Source organism: Nannospalax galili, unplaced genomic scaffold (assembly GCF_000622305.1).
Source record: "Nannospalax galili isolate Female #2095 unplaced genomic scaffold, S.galili_v1.0 scaffold1430, whole genome shotgun sequence".
Taxonomy (NCBI): domain Eukaryota; kingdom Metazoa; phylum Chordata; class Mammalia; order Rodentia; family Spalacidae; genus Nannospalax; species Nannospalax galili.
The window spans coordinates 814182-829770 of NW_008329126.1; the positions used below are offsets into that span (position 1 = coordinate 814182).

The 15589-nt window shown below is 40.4% G+C and overlaps 1 protein-coding gene across 1 annotated transcript in view; it reads left to right on the forward strand.

Moving 5' to 3' along the window:
* The window catches only part of Aatf (apoptosis antagonizing transcription factor), a 125676-nt gene that overhangs the window by 38588 nt on the left and 71499 nt on the right, over positions 1-15589 (forward strand). Inside the window, exons 5-8 of the mRNA XM_008831267.2 lie at positions 7810-7924; positions 8716-8911; positions 9371-9535; positions 11877-11960. Coding sequence (XP_008829489.1) covers positions 7810-7924; positions 8716-8911; positions 9371-9535; positions 11877-11960 — 560 coding nt within the window. The remainder of the gene's footprint in view (positions 1-7809; positions 7925-8715; positions 8912-9370; positions 9536-11876; positions 11961-15589) is intronic.

Below are 15589 nucleotides of genomic sequence, written 5' to 3' on the forward strand. Positions count from 1 at the left end.
TGTTTGTTTACTAGCTGTTATCAGTTCACAGATTAGTCAAATGGAAACTCGTCCATAAGAAGTTCACAATTGAAGGGAGAAAAGGGGCCTAGGAAGAAGTAAGACAGTGTGCCACGTTCTGCACAGAAGTTGATTCTGTGGGAGCACAGAGGATGTGTGAAACCCAAGGCAGCAGGCAATGAGGCAGAATCTTGGAAGAGGAATGTCTCTGCTGTCTCTGTGAGCTTCAGGGCAGGCTGAGACGAGACCCTGGGACAAACATTTCAGGTCAAGCAAGTAGAGCAGTGGCAAAGGCCTGGTAGTGCAGGAGAGTGGCTTAGGGGTAGGATGTAAAGGGGAAAGGGAAGGACAGGTAAGGGGCAGAGTTCCTGCAGCACCACAGGCTAGGCTAGTGAGCTGACATCTCCTCTCCCCTTCCCTTCCCTCCCTCCGTTCCTCCCCCTATTCTCCTTCCCTCCCCTCCCCTCCTCTTTTTTGAGACTGGGTCTCACTATTTAGCCCTGACTGGGCTGGAATTTGCTGAGATCTGCCTGACTCTGCCTCCTGACTGCTGGGACTAAAGGCACGTGTCACCACACCTAGTTGTAGCTTCTTTCTTAATTTCCTGTTTTAGATAATAGGCACATGGTACCTAGAAGAAGAACAGGTGTTTTCTTCATCTTTTTTAGTTTTTTTATTATATTAAAGAACGTGCAGCGTGGGCTGGAGAGATGACTCAGCGATTAAGAGCACTGACTGCTCTTGCAGACCTGGGTTCATTCCCAGCACCCACATGGTGGCTAACAACCGTAACTCTAGTTCCAGGGGATCTGACGGCTTCTTCTGACCTTCACTGATATTGCACAGCACAGGTGTACTTACACACATGCAGGCAATACACACATATACATAAAAAATTTAAAAAAACATGCAGGATAACAGCAAGTTTACACTTTTCTTATCTTTTTTTTTCTTCTCTTGAGACAAGGTGTCTGGCCCATGCTACCTTGAATTCCCTGTGTAGCTGTGGATGGTCTTGAACTTCTGCCTCCCACATGGTAGAATTGTAGGCATGTGCCCCTGCCCAGTTTATGTGGTATTAAGGATAGAACACAGGGCTTCAGGTATGTTAGGCAAACACACTATCAACTGAACTACATTCCTAGCCCCCTGCCCCTTTTTTTTAAAACCACTTTAAAAGTATAGTTCAGTAGTGTTAAGAATGTTGATTGTGGTAGTGCATGCTTATAATCCTAGCCTTCTGGGTTACATAGTGATACCCTGTCTAAAAAAAGAAAAATTAATGGATAAATTTGCCTTTGTGCAACCAATTTTTAGAAATTTTTCATCTTGCAAACAAAACTGAAGATCTGTACCCATCAAATAATTCCTCTTTTCCTCCTTCCTCCACCTCTGGCAACAACCTTTCTCCTTCCTGTCATTGATTTTAGTGTAAGTAGAATCATGCGTATTTTTCTGTTTGTGACTGGCTGAATTCACTTAAGATCCTCAGGGTTCATCTGTCATAATGTTTTTATTTTTCATTTTTCAGTTTTTATTTTATGTGGATGATTGTTTTGCCTGCATGTATATAAGTGTACCCATGTCATGCAATGCCGGCAGAGGTCTAAAGAGGGCAGTGGAACCCCTAGCACTGGATTCACAGATGGTTAGTAACCACCATGTAGGTGCTGGGAACCAAACGCAGATCCTCTGCAAGGGCAGACACTGCTCTTAGCAGCTGAACCATCTCTCCAGCACCACATCTGTCATAATTTGCTTCTCTCTCTCTCTCTTTTTTTTTTTTTTTTTTTTGGTCTTTTTGAGACAGGGTCTCCCTATGGCCCCAGCTGTCCTGGAACTCACTATGTAGACCAGGCTGGCCTTGAACTCACAGAGATCTGCCTGCCTCTGTCTCCCAAGCGCTGGGATTAAAGGTGTGCGTGCTTCTCTTTTTTTTTTTAATTGAATTTTTGTGATTTTCATCACTATAATTTGATGGTATTTAGATCCCCTTCCCTATCCACACCTTTTCTTACTTTCCTCCACCTAATTTAATGTACTCTATTTTATTTATATATATATATATATATATATAAAATAAGGCCTATGGAGTCTAATTAGTTCCCCCAAATGTCCTTCAGTGTGCATCTATCCACTGGAGCCTGGTTAACCTCTCTGCCCCTCCCAGCAGCCATCAGTTGCCACATTTTCCTTAGGTTAGATTGGGGTTTCTTTCCCATATCCTCTGTCTATTCTGGGTTGTTGTCTGTTTTGACCTTGCATAGGACTTGTGCCTCCTGTCAGCATTGCTGTGTGTTCATATGAGTAACTGACAGCTGTCTGGAAAACTCTGTAGCCATCCACTACTTCTGGCTCTTACAATCTTTCCATCCCCTCTTCTGCAGTCATTCCTGAACCTTGGGAGGCAGAAATTTGGTATAGGTATCTTACTCAGGGATAAGCACTCTGCAGCTTCTTGTTCTCAGTACATTGGCCAGTTTGAATTTCTGTGTTAATCACCATCTGTTGCATAAGGAAACTTCTCTAGTGAGAGTAGAAAGACGCACTAATTTGTGCTTTTTTCAGTTTGCTTCCTTTTTAATTCTAATAATATTCCATTTTTTTCTGATCTTTTTTGAATAAGCTCAGTTTGAAGCATGACAGGTCTTTTTACCCCTACAAAGATGGTCTAATAAGATAGTGTTACTGGGCTTTAAGTAGTTGTTTATTTTAATTTTTTAAATTTTATTTTATGTGTATGAGTGTATTCCCTGTGTATATGTGAGTGCACCCATGTCATGCATTGCCACGGAGGTTAGAAGAGGGCTTCAGATTCCCCTGGAATTGGAGTTAAGGACGGTTTGTAGCCACCATGTGGGTGCTGGGAATCGAACCTGGGTTCCCTGCAAGAGCAGTCAGTGCTCTTAACTGCCGAGCCGTCTCTCCAGCCCCTGATTATTTTGTTTTATTTTGATGGTGGTATTGGTTTGAACTCAAGACTTTTTACATGCTAGGCAACTGCTCTACTACTGAGTTACATTAGTATTTTTCTTTTTAAAAATTCTTTTGATTTATTTTTATTTTATGTGTATGGGTGTTTTACCTGCATATAAGTGCACCATGTGCATGCAGTACCTGCAGAGTCCAGAAGAGGGCTTCCTTAGAACTGGGGTTATAGATGGTTGTTTGGCACCATTTATGTGCTGGGAACTGAACCTGGGTCCTCTGGAAGAGCAGTCAGTGCCCTTAACCCCTGAGCCATCTCTCCAGTCCCCAGTGTTTTGTTAAATTTTGGTGGACTATTTATGTTGTGAACTTATCTTTTAAACCGTTTTAAGTGTACAGTTCAGTGTTATTAAACAATAACTCCCCATTCCCTCTTCTCTAGGGCTGGGTAGCTACAACTGTCTTATCTCATTTAACCTAATATTTTCAAGGTTTGGTCTGGTGATTTATATATCTGTTCATGAGACCAGGGTTTGCTCTGTGACCCAGACTGGTCTTAAACTGTGACCCTCTTGCTTCAGCCTCTCAAGTGCTGGGATTATAATCATGTACCACACACCTGGCTTATTTTTTCATGCTAAGGGGGTCTTGAAGGAATTTTTAAAAAATTTTAGTTATTATTTTTATTTTATATGTATGCGTGTATTGCCTGCATGTAGGTAAGTTCACCCGTGTCGTGCAATACCCATGGAGGTCACACGAGGCTGTTGGATCCCCTGGGACTGGAGTTAGCTGCTATGTGGGTGCTGGGATTTGAACCTGGGTCTTCTTCAAGAACAACCAGAGTTCTTAACCGCTGAGTCATCTCTCTAGCCCCCAGTCTTGAGGAATTTTTAAAAAACTATTTTTCAGGGCCAGGCATGGTGGTACACGCCTTTAATCCCAGCACTTGGGAGGCAGAGGCAGGTGGATCTTTATGAGTTTGAGGCCAGCCTGGTCTACATAGTGAGTGCCAGGACAGCTGGGTTACAGGGAGATATTTTTCAGATACAAGATAAGGTTTTATAGTTTCACTTTAGAAAACAGGATTGCCTTCCTGACAATTTAACTACTTGGGCTAGGAATGTAGCTCATTGATTGAATAGTTACCTAGCAATGTTTGAGGACCTGGGCTCAATCCTTAGTATAGAGTAAACAAATGCAAAACACAGACACCCAACTATCCTCCCACAAAAGCAGCAATAACAACAAAACAAGCCAAGAGCTACTTCAAGGAAAGAAGGTAAACAGTGGCGCTCTCTCTCTCTCTCTCTCTCTCTCTCTCTCTCTCTCTCTCTCTCTCTCTCTCGTCTTTGTGTCTGTGTGTGTACGTGTATGCGTTTCTGAGTGTGTGTTCCATGGGCTCCTTTCCAAGTATCAGCATATTTTCTAATTAAGATTTTTGCTATTATACTTTTATAACCTTATCTACAATGGACTATCAAGTTAAAATTTTTAGCTTTTCTCACAGATTTTTTTTTTGTAGTAACATTTGTAATTTTTATCTGTAGTCTTTCCTTTTTCCTTTGAAAAATTTCTATATATTTACATAATCTTGCTTGCATTGTTCTACTTACACACTTAGACTGAACACATTATTTTACTTACACATTTTTGTATGTTGGGACTGGGGAGATGGTTCAGCTGTTAGGAGCACTGGCTGTTCTTTCTGAGGACCTGGGTTGGGTTCCCAGCACCCGCATGACAGCTAACAACCATTAGCTAGGATTTAAGTGCTAGGATTAAAGGCATGTGCCACCATACCTGGCCAAAGAATTATTTGTGGTTTTTCTTTTTTTTTTAAGAATATTATTTTTATTTTATGTGTATGAGTATATTGCTTGCACCTGTACAAGTGCACCTGTGTCGTGTATTGCCCTCCGAGGTGAGAGGAGGGTATCAGAGTCCCTGGAACTAGAGTTATAGATGGTTGTTAGCCACCATGTGGGTGCTGGGAATTGAACCCATGACCTCTACAAGAGCAATCAGTTCTTTTAACTGCTGAGCCATCTCTCTAGTCCTGAGTTACTTGTTTTCTATGTGTGTATGAATGCATGCCGTGTGTGTGGTGCCCCTTTTATGAGTTAGACTGGGACAGAAAATGGCAAAAAAGATGCCTGTGCTGGACAGGGTATAAGAGAGCAGACAGAATAAGACTTAAAAATTCAGTTAGCCAAACTTTGTGTGGGCTGAAGTTGTGTGGGGTGATTTAGAGGTTGTTGAATGAAAGTAAGGATGTTTGTGTGATTATTATGGCTACTTGAAAAAGAGAAAAGTGATTGAACCATAGCCAGAGATGAACAGTTGTGATAATATGAATGGAAAATACGGGATTTAGTAGCCAATTAAATATAAAGGCATCCAAATGTCAGTGATCTGTGAGAAAATTAAGTGAAGAAAAATTCAGTCAAGGGAGAAATATTAGGTATTAAGAAAAATTCTGTTTCAGATGTAAGTTTAAAGCGTGATGGACTAGCCAGGTGAGGATTTTCTGATAGTTGTTTAAAATATGGAAGTTTGATTATCAGAGAAGAATCTGAGTGCTCTCAACAAGTAAATGCAGTGTTTGGGTAGCCTCATTAGCAGGATTATTCTAACAGAGAAGGTAAGAGTTTTGTTACCAGAGATCTAACTTTTAATTTTTTTGTTTGTTTGTTTTTGCTCTTTATATTTTTTCGAACAAGGTCGGTAGCCCAGGCTGGCCTCAAACTTCTTATCTAGTACAGAGGATGACTTTGAATTTCTCATCCTCCTCCCTACCCTCCTCAGTGCTGGCATTATAGGTGTTCCACCATGCTCAGTTTATAGTGGTGCTGAAAACCACCATAAAACCCAGGGCCTTAATGCATGCTAGATAAGCACTCTTACATCTCTGGTTTTTAGTTTGAAAGTTCTTAGCCGTAGACTATATATATAACTAATCCCAATCAACCATCTTACAAATGCATCCTGTTGGCTATAAGAACCAAGTAAGAACTGGGCATGGTGGAACATGCCTTTAATCCCAGCACTCCAAGCACTCCAGAGGCAGAAGCAGAGGCAGGCAGGTCTCTGTGAGGTTGAGGCCTGATCTACATAGTGAATTTCAGGGCAGCTGTGACTACAGGGAGACCCTGATTAAAAAAGTCAAAAAGTAAAAAGAAACAAGTGAGAATATTGTCTTCTTGAGCATCCTCCCACCCCGACCAGAAGACAGGATCTTTCTATGTAGCCCAGGATGGCCTGGTACCTTAGTCTTCCCAGTTTTGTATATGCATAAATTAATATGCAATTTAGTACTGCAAGTCATTAACTTTTATATATATATATATATTTTTTTTTTTTGGAGGGGGGGTTCTTTTTGTGACAGGGTTTCCCTGCCTGGAACTGTGTAGACCAGGCTGGCCTTGAACTCACAGAGATCTGCCACTTCTGCCTCCCAAGAGCTGAGATCAAAGGCGTGCACCACCACAACCTGGTCTTTTTTTTAAGTGTCTCATTATATTTATATGTATGAGTTTTGCCTGCATGTACATAAGTATACCCCATGCAAGCCTGGTGCTTGAAAAGCCTGGAAGAGGCTTTCGGTCTGCTGAAATTGGACTACAGATGGTTGTTAGCTGCCATGTGAGTGCTGGGAACCAAACCCAAGTCCTCTCCAAGAGCAGCCAGTGCTCTTAACTACTGGACCATCTCTCCAACCCCCTTGTTTCACTTTTTGTTGACATGTTGTTGTTACATTTTTTAGTTCTGAAAAAATTTTGATGAAGCTCTTTAAATTTTTTATTTATTTTTCTTTATGTGTGTTTTGTCTACATGTATGTAAGTGCACCATGGGCATGCAATGCTTATAGAGGCCAGAAGAGGACATCAGATCCCCTGGAACTGGAGTTACAGGTGGTTGTTAGCCTCCATATGAGTGCTGGGAACCAAAACCGAGTCCTCTGCAAGAGCAGCCAGTGCTCTTAACTGCTGAGCCATCTCTCCAGGCACTTGTTTTGCTTTTTTGTTTTTGTTTGTGTGTCATGTATGTACATGTGTGTATGCATGTATGGGTACACATGTGTGCAGGCCCAAGGCCAAAATCGGGTGTGATTCTTGCTTGCTCTCTACCTTTTTCATGAAGGCATGGTCTCACAATTGAGCGTGGAGCTCAGTGTTCTGGCTATTCTAGCTAACCAGCTTGTTCCAGGGGTCCCTTGTCTCTAAGTGCTGGAATTACAAGTGAGCCACCTTGCTCATCCAGCATTTACATAGATTTTGGAAATCCACACTCTGGTTCTTTAAGCATACAAGGCAAGTGCTTTATCCATTGAGCCATGTCCCCAGCTCTGTAACGTGGGTTTTTATATATGAACAGACTTTTCAGTACGATACGTGTGAAGAGTTTGAAAGAATGATTTGCAGCCCAGACCAGAGGCAAATGGGGGTTGGAGATTGAGTTGCACTCTTCAGAAGAGGACTTGCATAAGGAATTGCATGATAGAGGTATAACTCAAGAGATCAGTTGGGTAGCCTGTAGAAATATACCCAAGAAACATAATGTCAGAGGGAAATTTATTAGTTATAATGACAGGCAAGGAATTTGTCAAACCTAGTAAATTTAAGGATTGGCAATTAGGTGAACTCTTCCTATTTGCAGATACTTTTCTTACACATACTGTTTTGCTTGTTCTTATACAATCATATGAAATAGGCACTGTGATGATTTCCATTAGGAGTTCTTGATCTCAGCACTGAGTGGACCTTGCATCTCCCCCTTGTGCTCCCACAGCCACAACTGCTCAGGAGACATGAGTTACAGCCATCTCTCTTTTAGAGAGTTATTAATCATTCCTTCTCTGTGCTGTGTTTCCCTCCCAGGTCACAAGGCACTTAAAGCATTGTTGAGGTCATTGGTAGATCTTCAGGAAGAGTTGCTTTTCCAGCACCCAGACACTAGATACCTAGTAAATGGGACAAAACCCAAAGTGGAGAGGTAAGGAAGAAACAGAACTACTTGGTTCAGATGGAAACTTTTGCTGAATATTTTTGATCTGCACTTACTGCTTTGCAGTTTAGTACTGATTTGGGTTTGGGGTACCTTGAAGTTTTCTTCACATTCAGCTTCTCTTCATTTGGTTCAATTGATTTTACTCACCTCTCCTTAACAGTTGGTTATAGAAACATGTTTTTTCTCTTATTGATTTTGGGATCAAGGTCACAGAAATATGATTATGTGTTTAATTTTTAAGTTTTTAAAGATTAAAGTTTTTAAGATTTAAAGATTAGCAGTACAGGTCTGGCTCATACATATTTCTAATAATGTTTTTACAACCTCATTTCTTTTTATGGTTTGCTATCTTTAAAATTTTTTTTTTGAAACCTAAGTACTTTTGAAAGTTCCATGCATTTTTTTTTGTGTGTGTGTGTGTGTATGTGTGTGTGTGTGTGTGTGTGTGTGTCTTTTTGAGACAGGGTCTCCCTGCAGCCCCAGCTGGCCTGGAACTCACTATGGAGACCAGGCTGGCCTTGAACTCACAGAGATCCGCCTGCCTCTGCCTCCCGAGTGCTGGGACTAAAGGCATGTGCCACCATGCCCGGCCTGTTCCATGTATTTTTGATTGACCTTATAAACATTCTTTTCAAAAATGATAAAAACCATTCTCGTGTCTCTGGTGTTGCATAGTCATAATGGGTAAGATCTAAATACTTCATGTGAACCTTGTCTTTTGTTTAAGTAATGTTTCTTTACATTGGATGGAGTTCATGTTCTTACTGGTTTTCTAGTGAGGAAATTTCTAGTGAAGATGATGAATTAGTGGAGGAAAAGCCACAGAGAAAGGCCCCACTAAAGAGGAAGCTGGAGATGGAGGACCTTCCCAACTTCATGGCAAAGCGCTTTGCTGACTTTACAGTCTACAGGAACCGCACACTGCAGAAGTGGCATGATAAAACCAAACTGGCTTCTGGGAAACTGGGGAAGGTAGGTGTGTGTGTGTGTGTGTGAGTGTATGATAGACTGTTGCAACAGAAGCAGTTGTAAGAAATAAGAACTATGGCTTGTTTATATGATGCAATAGTAATCAGTTATTTATCCAAATTTGCTGAACTTCTACCACTGAAGTGCATATCATTCAATTTTAAACTTAGTAGAATGTTTTGTTCTTGAAAGGAAGCCCTGTTCAAGTGCTGAAAGTATGAAATACTTTGAACAGATTTTTAGATCGTTATTATTAAAGGAAAAGAAAGCCACACAACCTGCTGAAGACTGATGTTTTTCTTAGAGCAGCTACAGTACTGACAAACTGTCTTCTTAACAGAAAACCCCTCATGAAAACAGAATTATCTGTGTCTCTGCTGACATAGAAAGATAGAGGAGACAGTGTAGCCACCTTCAGCACTGACTTTCTATATTATCTGACGCTGGTTATTGTTGTTGCAGGATTTTGGTGCCTTTGAACGCTCAATCTTGACTCAGATTGATCATATTCTGATGGACAAAGAAAGATTACTACGAAGGACACAGACCAAGCGCTCTATCTACCGAGTTCTTGGCAAACCTGAACCAGCAGCTCAGCCTGTCCCAGAGAGTTTACCAGGAGAGCCGGTAAGAACTCTGTGATGGAGACGATTTTGGGAAGTTTCTGAGAGGCTTGTTCTGAGAAGTTGGTGAAAAAAGGAAAACAGTGCTACTTTACTAGATTGTTACAATAGGACTTTTTTTGGTTTTTTTTGGTCTTTTTGAGACAGGGTCTCCCTGTAGCCCCAAGTGGCCTGGAACTCTCGAGTTAGACCAGGCTGGCCTTGAACTCACAGAGATCTGCCTGCCTCTGCCTCCTGAGTGCTGGGATTAAAGGTGTGCACCACCACGCCTGGCTCTCAAAATCTAGTTTTTAAGAGTTAGAGGATTTTGTTTGTGATTGGTTTGAGAGCTGGGGATCAAACCCAGTGCCTCACATGCTATGTAAGCCCTCTACCGCTGAACTACATTCCATACCTTAAGATTTAAAGCTACTCTGTAGAAATGACAGTATATACATTTACATAGTGTTTGCCTTTGATTACTCCAGAAGATCCAGAAGTGGAATACTCAAATTCTTTTATTTAAAGGAAATATTTTTATTTTATTTTATTTTTTAATTTATTTTTGGGATAGAGGCTCACTGTGTAGCCCTGGCTGACCTGGAACTCACAAAGATTTGCCTGCCTTTGCCTCTCCAGTGTTGGGATTACACCCAGCACATTCTTATTTTTTAACTACAGATAAAATAGATGTCCACTTTTTTTTTAATCTCATGAGAATTTAAAATGGAAAGTAAAATTCTTTTTACTCTGGAAATTCCAATCATATGTTAATAGTTGTGACAACCTTTATGTATATAACATATATGCATATTGGCATATCTAAAATATTTTTTTATTTTTTAAAATTTAGTTTTCCATGGTTTCATTTTACACACACACACACACACACACACACACACACAAATGTGCTTTGATCATATTCTCCCCCATTATCCTCTCTTAGCTCCTTCATTCCTCCCACCAAACCCTTTCTTCTTCCCAACAAGTCTCCTTCCTAGTTCCATGTCTTTTTTGTTTGTGGCCCACTGTGTTTAATTAGGGTTGCCTGCATGAGCATGGGTGGGGGATTATTTACTTCAACAAGGATAGCTAACTTGGCTACCACTGAAGAATGTGAGTCCCCTTCTAGCAACTATTAACTGCCTATAACTCCTCAGATTTTTAATTAAATAGAATAGGTACATGTGATCTATGTAAATATGTAAAATGCTACTATATTTAAAATCTTACAGCTTTTAAAATTTACTAGATGCTTTTTTCTTACCATTATATAAAGATCTACCTCATTTTTCCTAATGTCTATAAGGAATTCCTTTGTGTCAATAGAAGCTATAGTTTAGTCACTCTGGATGTTTGTGATGTTTCCAGTTTTAGGAACAGCACTATTGGAAACATTTCTTAATATTTCTATTTGTGTGACTGTATGGGTAGATTTTTAAAACTGAAAATGCTAAAGAAAATACACTAAATCTTGATAAATGTTTCATTTTTCCTAATGTCTATAAGGAATTCCTTTGTGTCAATAGAAGCTATAGTTTAGTCACTCTGGATGTTTGTGATGTTTCCAGTTTTAGGAACAGCACTATTGGAAACATTTCTTAATATTTCTATTTGTGTGACTGTATGGGTAGATTTTTAAAACTGAAAATGCTAAAGAAAATACACTAAATCTTGATAAATGTTGCCAAATTACTTCCAAAAGGCTGCATTAATTCTGACTCCCTCCAGCTGTTTTCCCCAGTCCTGCCAGTCTTAGAGGTGAAACATAGTCTATTCTTATTTTAATATGTATGTATTTCATTACAGTGAGGTTAAACATACTTTCCTATAATTGTGCTTCTTTAGTCTGTCAACTGCCTGTTAATCTTCCTCCTTCCAATCCCTTTTTTTGGAGACCATAGGGCCTGGACTGGCCTTGAACTTGAGATCCTCCTGTCTTAGCTTTCCCAGTGTTACGATTACAGGCGAGCTGCACTTGCTTTTTAAATATTTTTTTTTTTAATTTTTATTTTATGTGTATGTGTATATTGCCTGTATGTAGGTAAGTGCACCCTTGTCATACAATGCCTGCGGAGGACAGAAAAGGCTGTCAGATTCCCTGGAGCTGGAGTTAGAACAGTTGTTAGCTGCCATGTGGGTGGTGGGATTCAAACTCGGGTTTTCTGCAAGAACAATCAGTGTTCTTAACTACTGAGCCATCTTTCCAGGCCTGCACTTAATTTTTAATTTATTTTTTATTTTTTTAAAAGTTCATTATATCTTGAAGGGAAATGTGCTTTGACTGTTAGACATACTGTTTGTAGCTAGGTTACTTTGACAACTTGGCTGGGATTCACTTCTTTTTTTACTTCTTATTGACCTAGGAGGTCATTCCTCAAGTCCCTGCCAATGCTCACCTGAAGGACTTAGATGAAGAAATATTTGATGATGATGACTTTTACCACCAGGTATGATTTTACATGTTCTTTTGTTACAAACCAGGTTTTAGCATTTTAAAACAGCTGATAGAATTCTCTGAACAAAAGGTAGCTTATTTTGGAGTCAGAGGAGAAGTTAGAACTCTTACATTCAGGATCAGCTTACTACATCATTCTGGATTGTTGGTTTTCTTTGGTTTGTATTTTTGTTTTGAAGTGAAAACAGCTGTAGCTATATTTTTGAGTGTTGCTCTAGTGTAAAGTATCTGTAAAATAGTTTTAGCTTCTTTGAATCAGGTGATTTTTATTTTCTCTGCTGCTGGGTGGTATTTTGTTTGTTTTTTTCAGTTTTTGAGACAGTCTCACTATGTACCAGCCTCAAATTGGTAGTCCTGTTTCAGTCCCGAGTGCTGGGAATCATAGGTGTGCATTACTCAGCCTTTTCTGCCCCCTGCCCCTCCAACTGGGTGTCAAACCCAGAACCTTGTATGAGGGCTGGGATCCTAGAAGTCTTGAGTTGTACTTTTGGTTCTATAACTGAATTCAGTCATATATATATATAGTCAGTTAAGCCTATATTGCAAATGTCTGTTATTGACTTTCTGTCAGTTGTTTCAAAGAATTGGTAAAAGTTGAAGGTTTGATTTTTGTTTTTTTGTTTGGCTTTTTTGAAACAGTCTCATAGATTTGAAATCCTGCCTCCACCTCCCATGTGCTGAGATTACAGAGATGTGCCACCTATACCCAGCTCAGTTCTCATTGTCTCATCACAAAAGTTGGCCCAGTTCTTTTCCTGACATTATCTACTGGAGTGCTGTTCTTTTTGATAATGCTAGTGCTTGTTTAGGTGAACTAAACATTTGGGCTATTCTGAAGGGCTAAAATAACTAACTGTATTTCTTAATATCTCTTTCCTTCCCCCTTCTCTTCCTCTTTTCCCACTTTCTCTCCCTCTTCTTTCCCCCCTCCTTTTTTTGAGACAGAGTCTCACTGTGTAGCTCTGGCTGGTTTGGAACTCCCAGTAAATCTGCCTGCTTCTGCCTCCTAAGGTGTGTGCCACCATACCTTGCTTTCTTGAATCGCTTGATAATTGTGCTTAATAATGAAATGTGCTCTTGGTTAGTGGAGAACTGAGGATGCTGCTCACCAGTGATAGACTGTATTTTGTTTAGCTGTTGCTAATCTAAATAAAATTCTTTGCTGAACTTTTGGTTTAATTTTGCCTGAGAATTTGGAGCTGCTTGTTGAAGGTTTAGTTGCAGTTGTTGTATTTTGCATATGAATTTGCAGGAAGGACCCTCGTAGAAAAATTACAGGTAAAACCAGAACAAGGGATCTGTATGGGATACCTCTGCTTCCCCTGTAAAAAGAGACTTTTTATTAACCTTTTTATTCATTTTTTTAAATATTTGATAAAATTGTTGCCATAAATGAGTGTAGGAAGCATGCTGAGAGGATGAAGAGCATTGGTGTGGTCTCAGCCTCTCCAGGCGGAGGTCTTGATTCTTTTTCCTGTTCTTAAACCCATCTGTCAGGAGATTAGGGAACTCTCTTTTGTTCTGGAGTGTGAGAGGAAGTACCCGAGATGGGATATTAATGCTGTCTAATTGTGTAAGATCATGGGAGACAATCAGAAATCTTCCAGTCCTCATTAATTGAAGTGTACATTGCTGGGTGAAAAGTGCATCATAAGTTAGACTTAATAAGGTAAACTGAAATTACTGGGGAGAGACTGATTCTACTGGCTAGTCTTGGCTGATCCTTCCTTCCTTCCTTCCTTCCTTCCTTCCGTCCTTCCTTCCTTCCTCCCTTCCTTCCTTCCTTCTTTCTTTCTTTCTTTCTTTCTTTCTTTCTTTCTTTCTTTCTTTCTTTCTTTCTTTCTTTCTCTTGAAGGTCTGTGTAAGAAATGGCATTGCTTGATGGGCCCTTCATCCCAATTAATAATTTTAACTTCGATAAATTCTTATTTCAGAGTTATGACTAGTCACATCTTAGCTTTTCCCCTTGCTGGTTAATTGGGGTGCTGAGGTTAATCTAAATTAAAACTTAAACTAATAGAGGTCAGCAAGGCAGCTGAAGTACCTGAGTGAAACAAATGGGGCTGCCAGGCACAACTTTATCTTGGCTGTTTCCCAAGAGGGAAGTGGCAGCAAATTGGAGTTGTTTCAGCCTTCTGTAGAGGTGAATGATGGGTGACACTTGTTAATGTACAGCATCTCCGGAAGCTTTCCAGATTGCTTTGCTGCTGTACCAACTGCTGCCATTCGTGCACACTCAGTAGGGGCTAGACCAGTTGCCAACATCTGGCAGCACAGCAAGGCACGGGTGCAAGTTCTGAAACCCCACAGATTCTAAATATGGTGCTTAGAACTATGCAGGCTTTAATCACTTACCACTCTCTGGCAGCAGACTACGACAGCTTATCCTAGCCTCGTACATCACATCCCGACATCTGCTGAGCTGCAAGGCAGCTGCACATTCATTTTCTTTTCTTGCCTTTTCTCTTTGCTTCCTATTCCTCTTCTACTCACTGCCTCCTCAGTCCCCCATCTCCTCCTCCCTTCAGTTTTCCCTGCCCTCCCCAGTATGCTGCTTGTGAGAGATGATCTGTGAAGATTACTGCTTCATTGTGTGCAAGTAATTGTGGTGATGCCAGGCCCTTGACAGACACAGCATAGCACCTGTTCTGCTGACCTGGTTAATTTCTTCTGTTGAGTGGGATTTGCCAGAGATTGGAACTGAAGCCAATTCAATGATAAGGCTAAAGAAAATGGCTGTATGTTTTCTGTCACCTCCCAATTAAATTGGCTTCATAAAGTGCTTTCCTTTATTTGTCAGGGTAGTAAGCCTGAGCTAAGTGTTGCATTCAGAAGGGGTACAATATCTTACAATAGGCCCGTGAGTTTCTTTTATTTTCTTTCCCCTCTTTTGTCTTTTTAAAATATGGTCATGTGGATGAGGTGAACAGTGAATATAATACATTTCACCTTTTTTTTTTTTTATATATACTTGAGGCTAAACTCTTTGGGTCCATGTTTTATAAGGAAGAGATTATAGCCACATTGAATTTTAATGTTCCATTGTAAGGGTTTAAAGGCTTACTTGGTTAATTCAGGTATTAGGAGGCTGTGTAAATGCCCTAACTACTGTGAATGATGTGTGAGGTCAGATGCCCCCACACCTGCACACATATTCATTTCACTCTCACTCTTTGTTTCTTAATAGGCCTTGAACTTTAAAAACATGCCTACATTATTTATTTGATAATGGTGCAGGTATATATGTATGTTTAGGCATGAATGTGTATTTATACATTTATAAAAAGGGGACATGAAAGACAGTGTCAGATACCATAAATCTCATTTTAACTTTAATTTTCTTTCTTTTTTTTTTGCCCCCCTTTGAAACAAAGTCTCACTATGTAGTCCTGGCTGGTCTGGAACTTGCTTTGTAGACCAGGCTGGCTTCAAATTTGAAGAGACCTGCTTACCTCTGCCTCCTGAGTGTTGGAGGCGTGCACCACATTGCCTGGCACCACCACCACTCCTCCTCTTCCTCCTCCTCCTCCTCTTCCTCTTCCTCCTCCTCCTCTTCCTCCCCCTCTTCCTCCCCTCTTTCCCTTCTCTTCCCCCCCCCCCCCTTCCCTCCTTCCTCTTCCT